At 56.2% G+C, this 15,835-nt stretch overlaps 1 protein-coding gene across 4 annotated transcripts; it reads right to left on the bottom strand.

Annotated features, from left to right (window-relative positions):
• Window positions 1-399: 399 nt before the first annotated feature.
• Window positions 400-15,588, bottom strand: MAP3K12 (mitogen-activated protein kinase kinase kinase 12). Of its 4 annotated transcripts, none has more exons than XM_047868529.1 (14): window positions 15,417-15,588; window positions 6,280-6,761; window positions 5,774-5,957; window positions 5,403-5,594; window positions 4,971-5,129; window positions 4,662-4,820; window positions 3,876-3,984; window positions 3,541-3,650; window positions 3,290-3,406; window positions 3,028-3,165; window positions 2,212-2,833; window positions 1,952-2,022; window positions 1,587-1,860; window positions 400-1,162 (listed from the first exon to the last, which is right to left on the bottom strand). In XM_047868529.1, exons 2-14 carry the CDS (start codon window positions 6,722-6,724, stop codon window positions 1,064-1,066), a joined length of 2,679 nt encoding a protein of 892 aa, XP_047724485.1. In that variant the 5' UTR covers window positions 6,725-6,761; window positions 15,417-15,588; the 3' UTR covers window positions 400-1,063. The 4 variants fall into 4 exon arrangements, 3 of the variants coding, with proteins under 3 accessions (XP_047724485.1, XP_047724486.1, XP_047724484.1); XM_047868530.1 differs by lacking the exon at window positions 15,417-15,588 and adding an exon at window positions 8,779-8,866; XM_047868528.1 differs by lacking the exon at window positions 15,417-15,588 and adding an exon at window positions 6,985-7,226.
• Window positions 15,589-15,835: the final 247 nt, after the last annotated feature.

Consider the following 15,835-nt stretch of genomic DNA (forward strand, 5'->3'; position numbering starts at 1 on the left):
ATGCACATGCATACTTCGGAAGCAGTCGGATGGATGTCTGACTGGGATTCAGGTTGCTGGGCATGTCTGTTCTGTCGGCCAAGCTAAAAGACCAGTTTTCCTGTTTTGAATAACTATTCATTTACAGTTCTCTTCATAAAAATGGGTGTCGTAACATTTTCTGTCCTTTTACTAAAGTCCTTTAGAAAGATGTACCTGTTCCCATTTTTGCAGATAATTTTAGAAGGTTGGAACTTTAAGTGATGTTCATTTAGTAAAAACAAAACAAAACAAAAAAACCACATAAAAGGAGGGAATAATTTGTAACTTGTCCAGAGTCTCAGATAATGTATGGAGCCTAAGGCTCCTACTTGACCATGTGTACTACCCCATACATTCATCAAAAAAACCCTCAACAGCTAGGCCTGCATGGAGTGGTTATATTTTAAGATTTTTCACAGGGGTTACAATATGACAGTCCCCACCCCAATCAGGCACCAGGATAAAAGCAGGGACTTAAAACAACATCCCATTTCTTCAGCCTGAGCCATCACATGCTTTCACAATCTCCTAAACTCCCCCTAGGCCCTAAGCCAGGGCTTGGGCAGAGAAATGGAGGGACAAAGAAATTAGTTACATTGCCACCTGAGAAACCTCCGAGGGGAGGACCCAGCCTTAGCCTCCCTCCTCCCAAGTGCAAAATATGTAAACAGAGTAAACGGGTGGGGGGGGGGAAAAAGTGCAGTCTAAGTGGCTCCCTTTCCTCCTCCCCAGGGTCAGGGGGGAAAGAGTATAGAGGAACATAAGAGGCAAGTCTGGCTTTTCTATTGCCTTACCGCTTGCTGAACATAATGGGGTGAAGCAGGAAGGGGCCAGTTTGCCCGCACCCACAGCTCTAGGGTAGTGCTTGTCCTTCACTTCCACAGCTGCCAGTATCCCTAGAGTTTCAGGTGAATTGGTCAGGGGTCAGACTCCCTTGAGCCTGACTTAAGGCTGGGACAGCCCCATCTTTCTCTGTTGATTATGTGGCGCTTATATATTATTTATATAAATATTTCTCTATGTACAGGAATAAGAGTGGCTTTCATGGAGGGAGGGAGGCTGGAGGCTGCAAGGTTTCACCACTGTTGGAGTTGTCCAGTTCAGTGCTGTCACAGTCTGAGTCCTCAGAATTGGGAGGGCCCTGTGAAGAGTAGAAATGCAGTGAAGTGAGGCTCAGCATCTCTTGGCATTACAAAGAAAATAGATTCCTTCAAGATCCTTCACTGAGGTTTCTGTAACAGCCAGCAGTTCAGACTTCACTGCTTCAGATCTTTGCTCAGGCCATTACCAAGGCACCAGACTCCTGGTTTCAGGATTGCTCTTGGCTGCAATTTATACATACAAGCAACGCTGCTAACCTACTAACCATACTATGTGCTCTATCCTAGGGCCTCTCAAATTCTACCATGTGGATGTTTGCTCTTTGATAGGGAGGGAACTGGGCTCAGCTGCTGAGTGACTTGGAGGCTAAATACCTAGCTTTCTGGCCTCTGCTCCTGTTTACCCAGTAGATCACAAATGACTAAGCATCTGCCCCTTAATACCTAGCTGTTTCTGTGACTTACCTGCTCCCCTCTGGGTAGGTCCTGGTGTGGGATGGATGAGGAGCTGGGTTCGGGGCCAGGAACCACCTCTGAAGCAGGTGGGTCCAGTGGGATTTCTGAGCCCTGGGAACACATGTCATCAGACCGCTCATCCGGCCGCTCATCCGTGTTGGTACTGCCGACTTCAGGTGTGCCACTGGGGGAAGGCTCACTGGCTGTGCCCTCCTCCCCATCAGATGGATTCTCTGAGCTGAAGGTGGATAGTGACTGGCGCATGTTCAGACCCTGAGGCCACCTGTATGTTGGGGAGGCAGGGGCTACAGTCAGCATGCCTTGCAGCCCAAGAAGCAAGACCGTGTCACTGCCTCCTGTACTGTGTCACTCACCTCTGGCTCGATGTCAGCTCTACCTCACTGTCCACTTCTCCTTCCTCTTCCTCTGATGAGATGCCACGTTTCTACAGGAGAGATGAGGGGACTGTGGTCAAAAGACGAGGTCAGCAAGGACTCGAGGAGGGAACGTAGTCCTAAGGGTTAAGTAGGGAATGGTTTAAGATGAAAACCTAATATGGGAAATGAGTTACGGACTGGGGGTCCCAGGGAGAACAAGGAAAGGGAAAGAGCTTAGGAACCACCCCATACTTTACCTGGCTTCGGGTGACAGCAGCCCTGTACAGCAGTGCAGCTGGGGTCAAGTGTTGGGACCCAGCCCGGCTTCCTCCCCGTCCCGCTGTCCCTTCCCTTCCAGTTCCCAGCAGCCCTACGTCACCAGGCCCTACTGGTGGAGGTGGCTCCCCTTTGGCTCCCCCAGGTGAATCTGGGCTGGTGGAGCCAGGTGCTGAGCCCTCACTCGGCGGGGTGTCTCCCCGGGCTGGAGGTGGTGAGCCAGGATCCCCTGCTCCCCCCGTGGCCCCTCGGCCCCGGGCTCCCAGTGCTGCTGACAGCAGATCCGGGGACGATGACGACATCTTTCGTAGCAGGAGGTCATGGTGGAGCCCACGGAGGGCTGGAGGGCAGGCCTCCCAGGCTGAGGGTCCCCCTCCTAGCCCCCCTGGGCTTCCTGGTCCCCCAGGTTCATGGGGCGGCAAAGCTGCACGAAGCCCAGGCAGGTCTCCGCAGCTGCCCTTGGCGCTGGCCTTGCGGTGACGAGTCTTCCCACGGCGAGTCCGTCCTGGCGAGGGAGGGCCCTTAGGACACCCAGGAAGCCCCACCCCACTCAGGGCAGCATCAAGTTTAGGTAGCAAAGATTCAGTCTTGAGGATATCTGGCCTGGGGGAAGAGGGAAAAAGTACAAGTCTGAGATTCACAAATTGACCCACTGAAAGCCCTCCCTAACCTTGGGTAGTATGAAGCACATCTCCCCACCTATAGATCAATCTTCCTGGCCTCCTTGACCTCTACCCATGCCTCTGGCATTCCCCTTACCATTCTTAAACCTTGGCACTTGTGAACTCTGGTCCCACCTTTTACTGTGGGGTGACAGTTTCTGTGGGACGTTCCTCTTCTTGATGAGCTTCTCCATCGTGTTCCCATGCAGGAGGCCTCGGGAAGGGTGTGACTTCAGCAGACCTGGGCACCTCCTCTCTAAAGCTTGTTCCCTCCTAAAGACCAGACACCTCAGTTGGGCATGTGGTCAGAAAGGGGGACCCAGGCTCAAGAGCTTCACTGCGTCACACACTGCTCCACGAAGACTGGAGATCTGATGCACGGGGAGCACGTGGTTACCTGAGCAGTTCCCGCTCCTTGAGCTCCAGCTGCAGCATGAGTGCATTAAGTTCCATGTACAGGTTGTTGGCTCTCTCCAACTTCCTTTCATAGTGCTCCCTGATGTCCAAGGCGTGTCTGAAACAGGCAGAAGGGTCTCCTGGGTGACCTAGCGTCACCTGGTGCCGTAATCTGTCCCAGTCTCTGGGAACTGGTCCATGGTCCCTGCTGTCCTGACAGAAGGTGTCCCCTTCCCAGACACAGGCACACACCTGAGCTCCTCCCGCCTCCGCATCACCAGCTCCTCTTCTAGGCGGTGCAGACAGGTCCCTTCTGACTTAATTTTTTCAAAGTGCAGCTTTACCTCTTCGCGCCACTCTGCCTAGGGGGTGGACAGACAATGAGGGGTGAGGGACCGACCTCACACCCGTAGGAAGCCTATACAGGTGCTGCCCTGCTACAGACCAGGAGCAAGAGGGGAGTAGGCATAGGACTGGTCAAGATGGGGTCTCGGCCCTCTTAAAGAGCTAACCTGCCATCCAGTCGGCCCTTCCCCGCCTCCCCACAGGGCAGGAGTTGAGGTATTCCTTTTCCACCCATAGCACACCTGGGACTTAAAGTAAGTCTCCTGGGGTGTGGAGAGGACGTCGGCTGAGGCTATGTCCAGATGCAGCAGGATCTGACGGAATGATGGACGATTTCGTGGCTTGCTGTTCCTGGAGGGAATGGAGTTTGGAGGAGACAAAGGGATTATTTCAGGGAAGACCAGAAAGGAACTAGGGCATCCTTCTCCAAAGCACGTCCTGGAGAATCCTAGAATGTACTCTGTGACAAAAGTCCCGCAGTAAGGAAGCCTATCTAATCCTGTTTTCCAACTTGTTTGCCAAAACACCTTTTTCTGAGTTCATTCCATTAAAAGAAACCTAACTGTGGGAAATGGTTAACCAAAGATTAGAAATCTTCAACCCTCCCTTCAGAGTCTAGGTCCCAAACGGGAGTCCAAGGCCCTCCTTCTTCCTGAGTTCTAGGGCGGCCAACTTGAGGCTCAAACCCCCATGCTGGGCAGCCGTGCCTGCCCTTCGCAGGCGCACCAGAGCAGCTCTGGATGGCAGACACTGGTGTCCCTGTTTTACAGACGAGGATGCCACTAGCTCAGTGTTGCATTGCACGATTTACTGTACCCTCGCAGGTTCTGGATCAGTCCAGCAACACTCCGCTGGAAACTGCAGTCCCCTTGACCTGTGCCCTGAATCCAGGGGCCTTGGAAAGCCATATGAGGGAGGTCTGTCCCTTTTTCTGTGTTCAGGATTCTGGGTCGGGATGCCTGGGTCCTAGGTGCTGGCTGATCATCAGCAACAACCCTGTGTTCCCAGCTTTGCCAGGCCACCCTTACCAGCACTGGCGAAGCAGGATTTTGAAGCCGTCCGGGCAGCTGGAGGGCACAGGCAGATGGAGACTGTTGCTTCCTACGCCCCAGATGATGGCTGAGGAATCCACGTCTTTGTAGGGGATCTCTCCAGTCAGCAGTTCCCACAGCACCACACCAAAGGACCTGGGGATAGATAAGAGGGGACATCCCTTGGGAGGGGCTCCCTTGAGAGGCCCTGGCTGTCAGGCTCCTCTCCTTGCCTCAGGCCCCCGAAGCTCCCTCCTTCCCCGGGGCTGGCCACCTGCCAGTCGCAGTCCTCAACCTGGCCCTCACCAGATGTCGACCTTCTCAGACACAGGCTCATTGCGGATCACTTCAGGGGCCATCCAGGCTACTGTCCCTGCAAAGGACATCTTGGTGCTCTTGTCACTCAGCTCCTTGGAAGTGCCAAAATCGGAGATCTTCACCACATCGTCGTACGTGATTAGCATGCTGGTAAAGATCGTAGTCAGCTGGGGTCCAGGCCCCTCCGCACCTCATCTAGCTGCAGCAGCTAACTTCCTGTGTGAAGTCCCTTGGGACACCCAGAGGTAGGGGGCTTGCCACGGCCCTCCCGAGACAGGACTGTCATTTGAGAGGGGTTTTTGAGACGGCCACATGAGCTTAGGACAGGGTCTGGAAGCTGGGACACGGCTACGCTAAGAGGTGGGGTCACCTGCAGGAGACCACGCGCACCAGCTTCTCTGTGCGTGCTTGCTTACTCACTTGGGGGACTTGAGGTCTCTATGGATAATCTTGTGCAGGTGCAGGTAGTTCATGCCACCGGCGATGCCCATGGACCAGTCAACCAGCAATGAGGGGGTGACAGGGCGGCCGGCCCGCAGTACCTCGTACAGCTGGCCCTGGGCGCAGAACTCCATGAGGATGCAGTAGCAGGGAGCCTGGGTGCACACGCCCCTGGGGGCCAAACGGCGGTGTGAGGGCCTCAGCCAGCCCAGCACTCCCCTGATTCACACTTGGAGCCCCCGTTCCCACCCAGCCTGTTCGGGCATCGTCTCTAGGAAAAGGTGGAGTTGATCCCTGCTGCCCAGGCAGGTCCCTGCCCACAGCAGAGTGGCCCCTGCCCTGGCCCTTACTTGAAGGTGATGATGTTGGGGTGCTTCAGCTTTCGGAGGTGCTTGATGTCAGTCTCCTTCAGGTCCCGTACCTTCTTCACAGCCACCTCCTCCCCGTGGAAGCGCCCCAGGAAGACAGCGCCCTGGGCCCCTGAGCCCACCCACTGCAGATCCAGGATTTCCTCAAAGGGGACCTCCCAAAGGTCTGTGAACAGGAGGCACAGTGCCACAAGGCTCAGAGAAAGCCACGCTCGGCCTTGTGATGGGCAGGCGGGGGGAAAGCGCTGGGCCGGCCGAAGTGACTCAGGGCGGCTGAGGCTGAAAAGCAGCCAAAGCAGACCAAGAAGACTAGGTTTGGGGGGCCCGCTGTGGGAACAGACGGGCATCCTACGAGGCAGGGAAGTCGGCGGCTGGTGGACGGATAAGGGGCCGTGGCTGGGCTCGGGGAAGCAAAGGGTCATCAGGTGATGAGGCGGCGAGGGCCCACAGATCTCAGTGAGACGGGCCCCCGCGAAGACGCGGCCTACCTTCCTGCTGCTGCTTGTGCTCGGTGGAGTAGGCTTTGCCAATCATGGTCCAGACGGGGCGCAGGCAGCCGAAGAGCCCTTCCAGGAAGCCACTGCCACTCTGGCACTGCAGCCGCACCTCATCTGCTCGAACTCTGGACGCCCGACTCTCAGGGGACCCAGTGGCTCCCCCTGGGCCCCCTGCATCCTGCTCGTGAAGCTGCAGGACACTATTGGCAAAAGGCTCGGGGGGTGGCTCTCCGCCTGGGGAGGGGCTGGGTCCGCCCCCACCCTGCCCGCTGAGCGGCACCACATCTCGAAGTACACACTGGGTAGGCGTCAGGTCCTTCTCGGGGGTGCAGTCGGAAGTGTCTGGGTCGAGCTTGCGCATGGACGCCTCACTTAGGGTGGACACGAAACCCCCAAAGGAAGGGGAGGGTGTGCGGGTCTCGTGGAGGCAGGCCATGGCCTCTGGGGCCCGGTGTGGTGGCCGGCGGTGGGCCCTATGGAAACAAAGGAAGGAGGGACGGTGGGCCCGAGGTGCGCCAGCTTGGAACGCTCGCCCCAGAGGCAGGGAGGCCTGGGTGGGGGATCTGGGCTCACCACAGCCCTCCTGGAAACCACACTCAGCCTCCCTCGCCCTCGGGTACCCTCCACGTTTCACCTGGGACCCCTCTAAGGAACCCGATCCACAAGCTGGCTCTCAAGCATCTATTAGTAACATACCTGAGTATCATTTTCAAGCAGACACAGGTAACAGCCCCACTCACGTACGTACATACTGGTAAGATAGGTCTGAAACTCAAGTACTCTGGTCACAGACTAGTTCCCTTAGCCTTGTAAGATTACTGAAAGTCCCCTCCGGAGCTCATTTTTCTTCCACTTGAAGCTCCCATGCACACACACAGGTCACATAAAGGTCTCTCAGGCATGCATGTTTTGAGTCTCAACCTTAGACACACAGTAGGCACACACTTAGATCTCCCTCGCACTGAGGCACAGGCGGGTGACGCTCAGGCACTCTTCGATGACGTTCCTGGGCCTCCCACATACCGGTGCTGCACCGGGGCTCCCGCTCGTGTACTTACACGTGAAACAGCCGAGGCCTCTCAGGGACACTAAACTCGGGCGAGAGTCATCCCAAGGCACACTCAGGGCTCCCATCTGGGTCTCCCTCTCCAGGGCTCACGGGTACACACCGGGGCCTCGCCAGTAAGTGAAGCCCGCAACCAATCAGCTCTCCTGTCCCCGACGGGGGTGGGGGACACACATACAGCTGGGGGCAAAGGCGGACCCAGAGCAGGTACAGAAGCGGTGTCAGAACGAGGTTGCCTACTGCTTCACCCCCCCTTAGCACTGCCACCTGATCTGCTGCTCCCCCAGGGGGGGTGGTTACAGAAGGCCCCGTCTCCTTTCCTCTTTCTCCATTCCCATCCCCAGCTGCCCAAACCAAGGACCAGCTTTCCAGACAGGGGAGATGTGTCCCAATTTGTAACCAGGTGCTATTTAAAAAGTAACCATTAAACCAAAAAAAAAAAAAAAAAAAAAAAAAAAAAAAATCTGAATTCTAGCCTTTGCCACTTCCTGGCTGTGTGACCTTGGGCAAACTGGATCCGGGCCTCAATTTCTCCAACGGTACAAAGGGGTAAGCGAGCTCTCACTCAGGCACAGCGAATTCTTCAACCTATCCCAAACCTGCCCAGATCTTGACAGCTGGAGCCCTGGTCTTGTCTCCCTCCACCTCCAGTGAGCTAACAAATCATGGGATGTGAGGATTCCTGAGGGCAGGGATCCTCTAACTGTTCCTCAGAATAGGGTCCTCCCCGAACCCTTGCACCAGAGCCTCGGAATCACAACGGGCGAGGAGGGACAGGAATCCACACATAAAAAGGGGTCACTGGATGATGACACAGATAGACCTAGAGGTTTGGCACCTCGGATGGTCTCAGCTCTTATAACAAATTTCCAGGCCTCTCAAGGACTTTTTCATTGGGTGTGGGGTGGGCCTAGAACCCGCATATGTAAAAAGCACCTCAGGTGGTTCCTACTTGAATCTGGCCATCTGTAAAGCTGACCCAGTGCCATTCTATTCTCTTGAGTCCTACATTACTGTCTTAGTTCAGGCCTCGTTAGCTGCGTCACTTAGCCCAGAACAACTGACTCGTAGTCTCCTATACTTTCTTGGCTCCCCCTGCTTCATTTTCCACCAGCCCTTTCAAGGATCTTTCTAAAACACAGATTGGCCAGGACCCCCTCTTCAGTTTCAAACCCTTTAGTGACCCTCACTGCCCTTGGTCCAGCAGCCTAGCCTCATCTCCACGCTCTGGTCCCTCCCCAGCCTCCTCTCCCACTGCTGTTGGTACCCGGGCCATACAGAACTGTGCCTGATATCAGGATACCGTCGGGCTTTTGTGCCAGAACATCTAATAATAACGGCTAACTCTTATGGAAGGCTTCCTATGTATGTTAGCCTCTGTCAGTAGGCGCATTAACTCATTTAATCCTCAAAATGAAACTCACCCCTAGTGACAGAGGTATTGGATAATCTGCCCAGGGTGCCTTAGCCAGGAAGAGGCTCAAGCTCCACCCCCAGGCCTTCTCTTCTCAAGCCCCATCTCTCCAAATCTCCATCCTCGAAGTCTTCTTCCTCTCTCTCCCCGCCACTCTGAGTTCATGTCCCTTCTGGGGCTGGCACAGCCCCCCCGTGCTTCCCCTGTCATGGCTCCTATTATCCTGGATGCACGGTGTGTTCGGGCGTGTCTGACTCCTCTGAGAGCCTGGACTCCTGGAGAGCCCCTGGCTTTCGCGCACGGGATCCCAGGGCTTCGCCAGGCATCAGGTGCGCTGGCAGGACGGTCGTCTTCAAGACCGTCCCTACACCACGTACTCAGTAGCTCCCTGGCTCTTCGCCACCATCCAGGGAAGGAGCCGTTACCATTGGTCCCTTTATATTCTGCAGGAAACTAAGGCTCAGAAAGCTGAAGTCACAGACCCAGCCTCTCAATCCTCAACATATGCTGCAAGCTATCGGCGCCTCGGAGGGGTTAGATGCACACACTGCAATGCCAAAGACAAACACAAGCCAGGGATTTACTCTGCAGGACCCGAGGGCTTTCGTCTGTGCCCCCCAAGCGCTCCCGCCGGGCAGGTGCCCAGCGAGGAGGGCAGGAGGGATTGGGCCGCTGGCAGGTCCCGCGGGAAGCCCCAACGAGGGCCCTTCGAGGCGGGGACGAAGGGGTTACGGCCCCGGCGCCCCCTCCCCCTTCCCGACCTCCTTCCCGGCCATCACGTGGCGCGGGGCGCGTGGCTGGGACCAGGCGGGGGCCCGGCGGCGGAAGGAGGGGGTCCGGGTGGGGAAGGGGAGGGGACACAGCGGGTTGGGGGAAGCGCTGGGCGCTGCGGCGTAACCATGACGACTGGGCCCGAGGCGGCGTGTGAAGTCACCAGGACAAGATTAGCCCAGAGTCACGTGAGCGGCGACGGCGGGGGCGGGGCTGCGCCTGGGCCCCGCCCCTGACCCGGGCAGGCCCATGTGCCGATTACCCGGAGGGCTGCGGGGACGGACCCCGGTGCCCTCCGCCCGCCGCTTGCGTGCTCCCCTCCTTCGCATACCTCCCTTGACCCGTCATGCAGACAAATCTTCAGCCAGGGCACCGAGAGGAGGGAGAGCCGACTTGGGTTGGCATCGGGGGTGCAGTGCCACAGAGAAAGCAGGAGATGGGGAGATAGGGAGACGGACACAGAAAGGACCACAGGCACACCCAGGGAGGGAGGGACGAGCCGAGAGATTCACAGAGACTGAAACAGAGCGAAGCGCAGGCAGAATCAAATCTGGGAAGGATGGACTGAACAACTGGATGTGAAAAGCAGAGAGGACGCTGAGGAAAAGTAGCTGAGAAAGAACTGGAAAACGCGGAGACCATCTGTGCCGTTCCCAGTTCTTTCCTATTTAGAAGCTGAGCCTTGACTAGGCACAACACCTAGGTTTTAAAAGGAAGTTTTCAGCCCTCGCAGGGTGTTTGGCCACTAGGATGACAATGCTCAGACACTTGCCGCCAAGCCTCCCTCCAGGTCACCAGGCTTCCCCAGAGGCCCCTCCGGTATCCAGGACTAGCAACTGGGGAGACGGAGAGAGAAGCCATTTCACCTGTTTGTCTTTAGGGCGGTGGGAGTACCCGAAGTACAAGATGGGACCCAGGGAGAAGGAGGGAGTCTAGCCAGGCTCCTGAGGCCAGCCCCCATCCTGTTCTTTGACTAATGTGGCCCATCCAGACTGACCTGAGGGAGTAAGGGGAAGCGCAGCCCCCAGGGAGCTGCAGTCAACTGGAGATTCCTCTCCCAACACACCCCCTCACGGTTTCCTTTATCTCCAACCTGCCAGCTGTGTCCCACTGTCCCCCCCAGCTGGGCCTTGGCGCCAGGGCTTTGGGGGCAGATCCCGGGCTTGGAGCCCCTGGCCTAGACATTCAGTCACCCTGGGGGAGGGGAGCTGTCTCCCTAGCCATCAATTATGCAGAGCATGGGGGGAGGGCAGGGATGTGACAGGAGGGGGTGGATATCTCTGTCATTTTGTCAACCATATTTACCAAGTGCTTACTGTGCAGAACTCCAGATTGGGTGAGGGGACAGAGTGGTCCCTAAACTATACATCCGCCAGGGGAAGAGGCTCTCCGGACACCCTGGGAGGTCCTAATTCAGTTTCAGCTACCAGATCCTCTGCTTTGCTGGTGATTCCCAGAGTGCCCCCTCAGGAGCCTGTGGTGGGGATGGGGGCAGGGAGGTCCCCCCTGTTTATTCTTCCTCCTGGAGTCTCCCGTCTGAGGTGCTGGAGGCTTGTGGCTAGGGAACCCTTTGAGTTCTTTCCTGTAACGTCCTGTTCTAACAGCAGAATCTCAAGGCCAAGCTGCATGTCTGGCAGTCTTGGGGGCTCGGTGGAGAGGCAAGGCCATCTGTCTAAATTGAGGGCTTTCACACTGAGCACTCACCCCTGTCCTGAACCTGGTTGTGCACTCAAGAATAAAAGGAAGACTCCCCGGCTCTCTCCAGTGGGGGTGGGAAGGCAGGTCTTCGCAGGGAAAGGAGACCCAAGATGTTGGGACGCTAGTTCCACCTCCGCGGGCTTTGGAGCTCCTGACAGGGTAAGGGACTGCGACCTCTCCTGACCTTGCCTCCTGGCCACTGGCAGCAGCTGTTTTTCTAAATTTTGAATACAAAGTTCTTCACACAGCGAAAGAACTACAGCTTTCTCAATACCTGCATGAGGGGGAAATGTCTCCCCCTGAGAACCTGGGGTACACTTGGGATCACCTCTAAATCCAGCCGTTCCCCCCCCCCCCCCGGGGCCATATACAGGTCAAGCCCTGAGACCCCCTAGCTGCCACCACCTCTTCTTCCAGCAGGCTGGGCAGTGACAGGGCTGGGGGAGGTGGCAGGGCCGTTTAGGAAAAAGGAGCCAACTTTGGACTTGGAGAGATCAGAGCCAGAACCTCAGTTTTGCCACCAGTTAAAGACCATAATCCCTCCAAGACTCCCAACCCTATCTTATGGGGTGGGGGGATGGGTTAAGATGATGTGGGGAATGCCTTGAACACAGTGCCTGGCTCCTGGCTTTGTCTTCCTGGTTGGCTGGCCACCAGGTCTCCCTTTGTGGATTCTGGAGAGGCCATCTCTTCTGTCTGACCAGAAAAAGGGAGACTTGGTCTCTGACCTTCTACTTCCCCAGGACAAATCTTGACTTCAGGCTCCAGGGAAAGCAGGTCACAATGGCAGTGGTGTGCTAGAGTCCCCAGCCACTGCCCCTCCAGATCCTCAGTCCTTCCTCTGCAAAGCCTACCTTTCCACTCCCCTCTCGGCTAAGGGAGAAGGCCTGCACTCCATACTCAACCCCTGGCCAATGTGGCCCAGGATCACCCCTCAGCCCTACCCTTTGAGGTCAGAAGCGAAGGGGAGGGAGGGGTAGGAGCAAGGTATGAAGGGCCACAGGGTCCCTCCTACTCAGGCCCTCAGGTGGACCTGGAAGAAGTTCAGCACATTCAAACAAATAGCTCCTGAGTGGGGGTGCACATTTAAAAAGATGTGGAAGACAAAAAATAATAAAGAAATAAAGAAAGATTGATCGATTGATCGATCTGGAAGGACAGATACCAAAGTGTAACAGTTTCTAAGTAGGGGGGATTGTGGGTGTTTTTATTTTTCTCTTGTGACTTATCGATTTTTTCTAATATTTCAGTAATAACTTTGAATTATTTCTAAAATAATAACAAATTGGGGTACCTGGGTGGCTCAGTGGGTTAAGCGTTCGACTCTTGATCTCGGCTTGGGTGGTGATCTCACGGTTGCGGAGTTTGAGCCCCATATTGGGCTCTGGGCTGATAGCATGGAGCCTGCTTGGGAGTCTGTCTCTCCCTTTCTCTGCCCCTCCCCTGCTCATTTGTTCTCTCTCAAAACAAATAAATAAACTTAAAAAAATAAAATAATAAAAAATCGATTTTGAATTGAAAATGAGGAAATAAAAATTCAGAGTGTTCATCCATTCCTGTCATCTAACTTGGGACAGTGTGCTATCCAGGGAGGGTGGGTGGCCTGAGAATCAGAGAGGCTTGGTTGAGGTCCTGTCTCTGCTCCGGACCAGGTGGGCAACCTGGAGTAAGAGACTTCTGAACAAACCTGTTTCTTCTCTCCGAAAGGGCACAGTGGTACCACAGTATATAACGTGGTGGCTAAGAAGATAGGCCTGGGGCAGCAGGCCCGGGTTCAAGACCTAAGCTCTTGCCACTAACTGCTTTTCAGACTTTGAACAGATGACTTTTTTTGCTTTTAATAAATGTTTTTTTCATTTTTGAGAGAGAAAGTGCGAGCAGGGGAAGGGCAGGGAGAGGAGGGGACAGACAGAATCCCAAGCAGGCTTCGTGCTGCCAGTGCAGATCCTGACGTGGGGCTCGAACCCACGAACCCTGAGATCATGACCTGAGCTGAAGTCGGACGTTCAACCACTGAGCCACCCCGGGGCCCCCAGTTTCCTCATCCCTAAAATAGAGATGATGATAACACTACCCAACTCTTAGTCTTGTTTTTGACGCTAGGAAGAGAATACAAATAAAGTTCCTAGCCCAGTACCTCGCACACAGGAAGCTCCCATAAACATTAGCCATGCGGAAAGTGCCTAACAAGCAGTAGCAGATTTTTTATAAATGTGATTCCCTTCTTCCCCTTTTCCTCGTCTGCAGCAGAGAGGGTACAGGTGGAAAGAGAGGTAGGCAAACACGAGGGAAAAAAGGAGAGCAAAGAAAGACGGAACCAAAGACCAATGGCTTTTTATCCTGGATGATCCTGAGTGGCCTCTACGATAGTGTCCCTGCCTCCTCACGTCACCTTTCCCCCAACACACAGATGACCCTGGTACTTCTGGGAGCACATGAAGCAGACGGACCAGTCTCTGGGACCAGCCCCTCCTGAAGCCCTCGTGGGGCCTGCTGGCCCATCTCCACAGTATCCTCCTTCTGCCCGGGGAGGGGCTTCTGGAGGGGTTGACTCCCTAGTCCCTTCCTCTTTCTGGGCCCAGGCAAGAGAGAGGTAGGGCCACACATGAGAAGCCACTGGGTGAGTCTGGGGCGGTGGGTACTAGGACTTAGGGTCCTCTCCCTGGCAAAGCCAGATGACATTATTACTTCCAGGGGAAGGACTGCGGAACAGCACCTGGTTTTGAGAGGGTTTCTGTCACCCTCAGCTGTAAGGACACGCAGGACGTCCAAGCCAGTCCTCACTTAAACTTCTTGCCTCCTCTGCCCATAATGGGGTTTGATCCGGGGATGGGTATTTAGTTGTGTTTTCATGGGTGCTGGAGTTGGGGTATCACGCTGTTGGTCTCCCCAGCATCACCTCAGTGCCCACTGTGAGAATGGATGAGTGGCAGGCTCGAGAGGGCAAGTGATTTCGGCCAGCCTGAAGCGTGAGATGGGAGAGAGCAGGCCCTGAATGAAGCTCTGGGGAACTTTGCTGTCTGGACAGGAAGACCAGGGAGCGTTTGAGCCCTTTCCTTCCTGAATCCCTTGTGCTCGCCTTCCCTTGGTATGACCCTCAAGTTGAAAATCAGAGCTCCCAGAGCCATGGAGTCGAACCCACGAGTTGGAAGGGAATGTTATTTGGAGGGAGGCACTGCTGTGGCCAAGAGGACTCTGGGTGAGGCATAGACCTCAAGCACACTGCCTCTTGGTTGAGGGCCACCCACCCACTCTCCTCCCAAGAGGGAGCAGGTGCAGAGTTAAAGTCGCTAAAGGCGGGACTCCTCCCTCTATGCTCAGGGGCACCCCACCGATTTCCGTCCATTAGCTATAGAGCCTCTGACCCCTTCTCTTCCCGCTCCTCAGCCAACACCATGGTTATCAGGAGTCACAACTGTGTGGAACAGATTCTTGCTTATTTTTAAGCCCAGGAGTTTGAGAAATGTTTGGGGGGAAAGGGAGGAGGTTCCTGAAAGGCCTGGGCTGGGGAAGTGGGTTAGGGGAGACACAGGAGGTGAGAAAGAGGGAGAAAGCCACAAATGAATGGGGGAGGGGAGGAAGCAACAGCTGGATGGAGAAGGTGAATGCCACAGCTGGAGGCGATTAGGGGCATCAGAGGGAAGGGGAGGAGGACCATCACCTGGGCATCCAGGCACAGGTGCTCTCAGCCTATAACCCTCAGGTGCAGTGGGCCGAGTGTGGGAGTGGGGGTGGTGGGGTGGTGGGGAGGTGGACGGTGGGCGCATCAGGCCCCCGTCCTTCCTTTCCTTCCTTGAGGGGACCCAAAGTCTTCCTCCTCCTTCCCTCTTCCCCTTCTGGAGGATGAGTGGGAGGAGAGGAGGACGTTCTCTTGTCCGCTGTCCTTTAAGTCTGTCCCCCAATCATCTCCCCCACCCCCACCCCATACGGTCCTTTCCAGCTCTAGAGGCCCTTCGTCTCCAAGCTGGGCCGCGGCGTCCCTCCGCTCCGTTCCCCTTCTTCCCATCACCACAGACGTCGGGTCCAGGTCCCCAGTTCCTCCGCCCCACAGCCTCAGCATCCCCGCGCCACCCTCCCCCACCCCGCCACATCTGCATCCCGACCCTCCCTCTGCACCCGGATCCCAGGACAGGGACCCATCCCTGCCCTCTACCCCCCCCAACTCGGCCAGGCTCTCACCTCGGGGGCTCCGCGGCCGCAGCACAAAAGGCGGCGCTGCTGCAGCTCGGCTCCGGATGCTGCTCCCGCCTCCTCCTCCTTCTCCTCCTCCTTCTCTCCTCCCCCCGCTGCCCTCGACCGGACCCGGGGCGCTGCCACAGGCGATGCTTGTGCGGTGTCCGGGTGCACGGGTGTCAGCCCCAGCTTTCTCCCCCCACCCCCCGACCCCTAGCCCCGTCCCCAGTCGGCTCGAACTCCCGCTCCTTCCAAGGCCCCCGCCCCTGGCCCCCCGGGACGGACACGCCCTGAGCGGGGGATGCTGCGCTGGAGCCGCCGGCCTCTTAAAGGAGCCTGCTGCTGCCATCCGGCGCACTCCAGGCTCTTCCCTGGCCCTTCTGGGCCCCTCACCTCCCTGCAGGCGGTGTCTGGTGGCAGTCGCA

This window comes from Prionailurus viverrinus, chromosome B4 (genome assembly GCF_022837055.1).
Source record: "Prionailurus viverrinus isolate Anna chromosome B4, UM_Priviv_1.0, whole genome shotgun sequence".
Taxonomy (NCBI): domain Eukaryota; kingdom Metazoa; phylum Chordata; class Mammalia; order Carnivora; family Felidae; genus Prionailurus; species Prionailurus viverrinus.

Bases quoted from the DNA above. Each gene is read 5' to 3' on its own strand.
- MAP3K12 (XM_047868528.1), bottom strand. The intron at 2,023-2,211 runs GTAAAGTATGGG...TCTCTCCTGTAG, and splicing joins CTGCTGTCACCCGAAGCCAG to AAACGTGGCATCTCATCAGA. The intron at 1,861-1,951 runs GTGAGTGACACA...CCCAACATACAG, and splicing joins GAGCTGACATCGAGCCAGAG to GTGGCCTCAGGGTCTGAACA.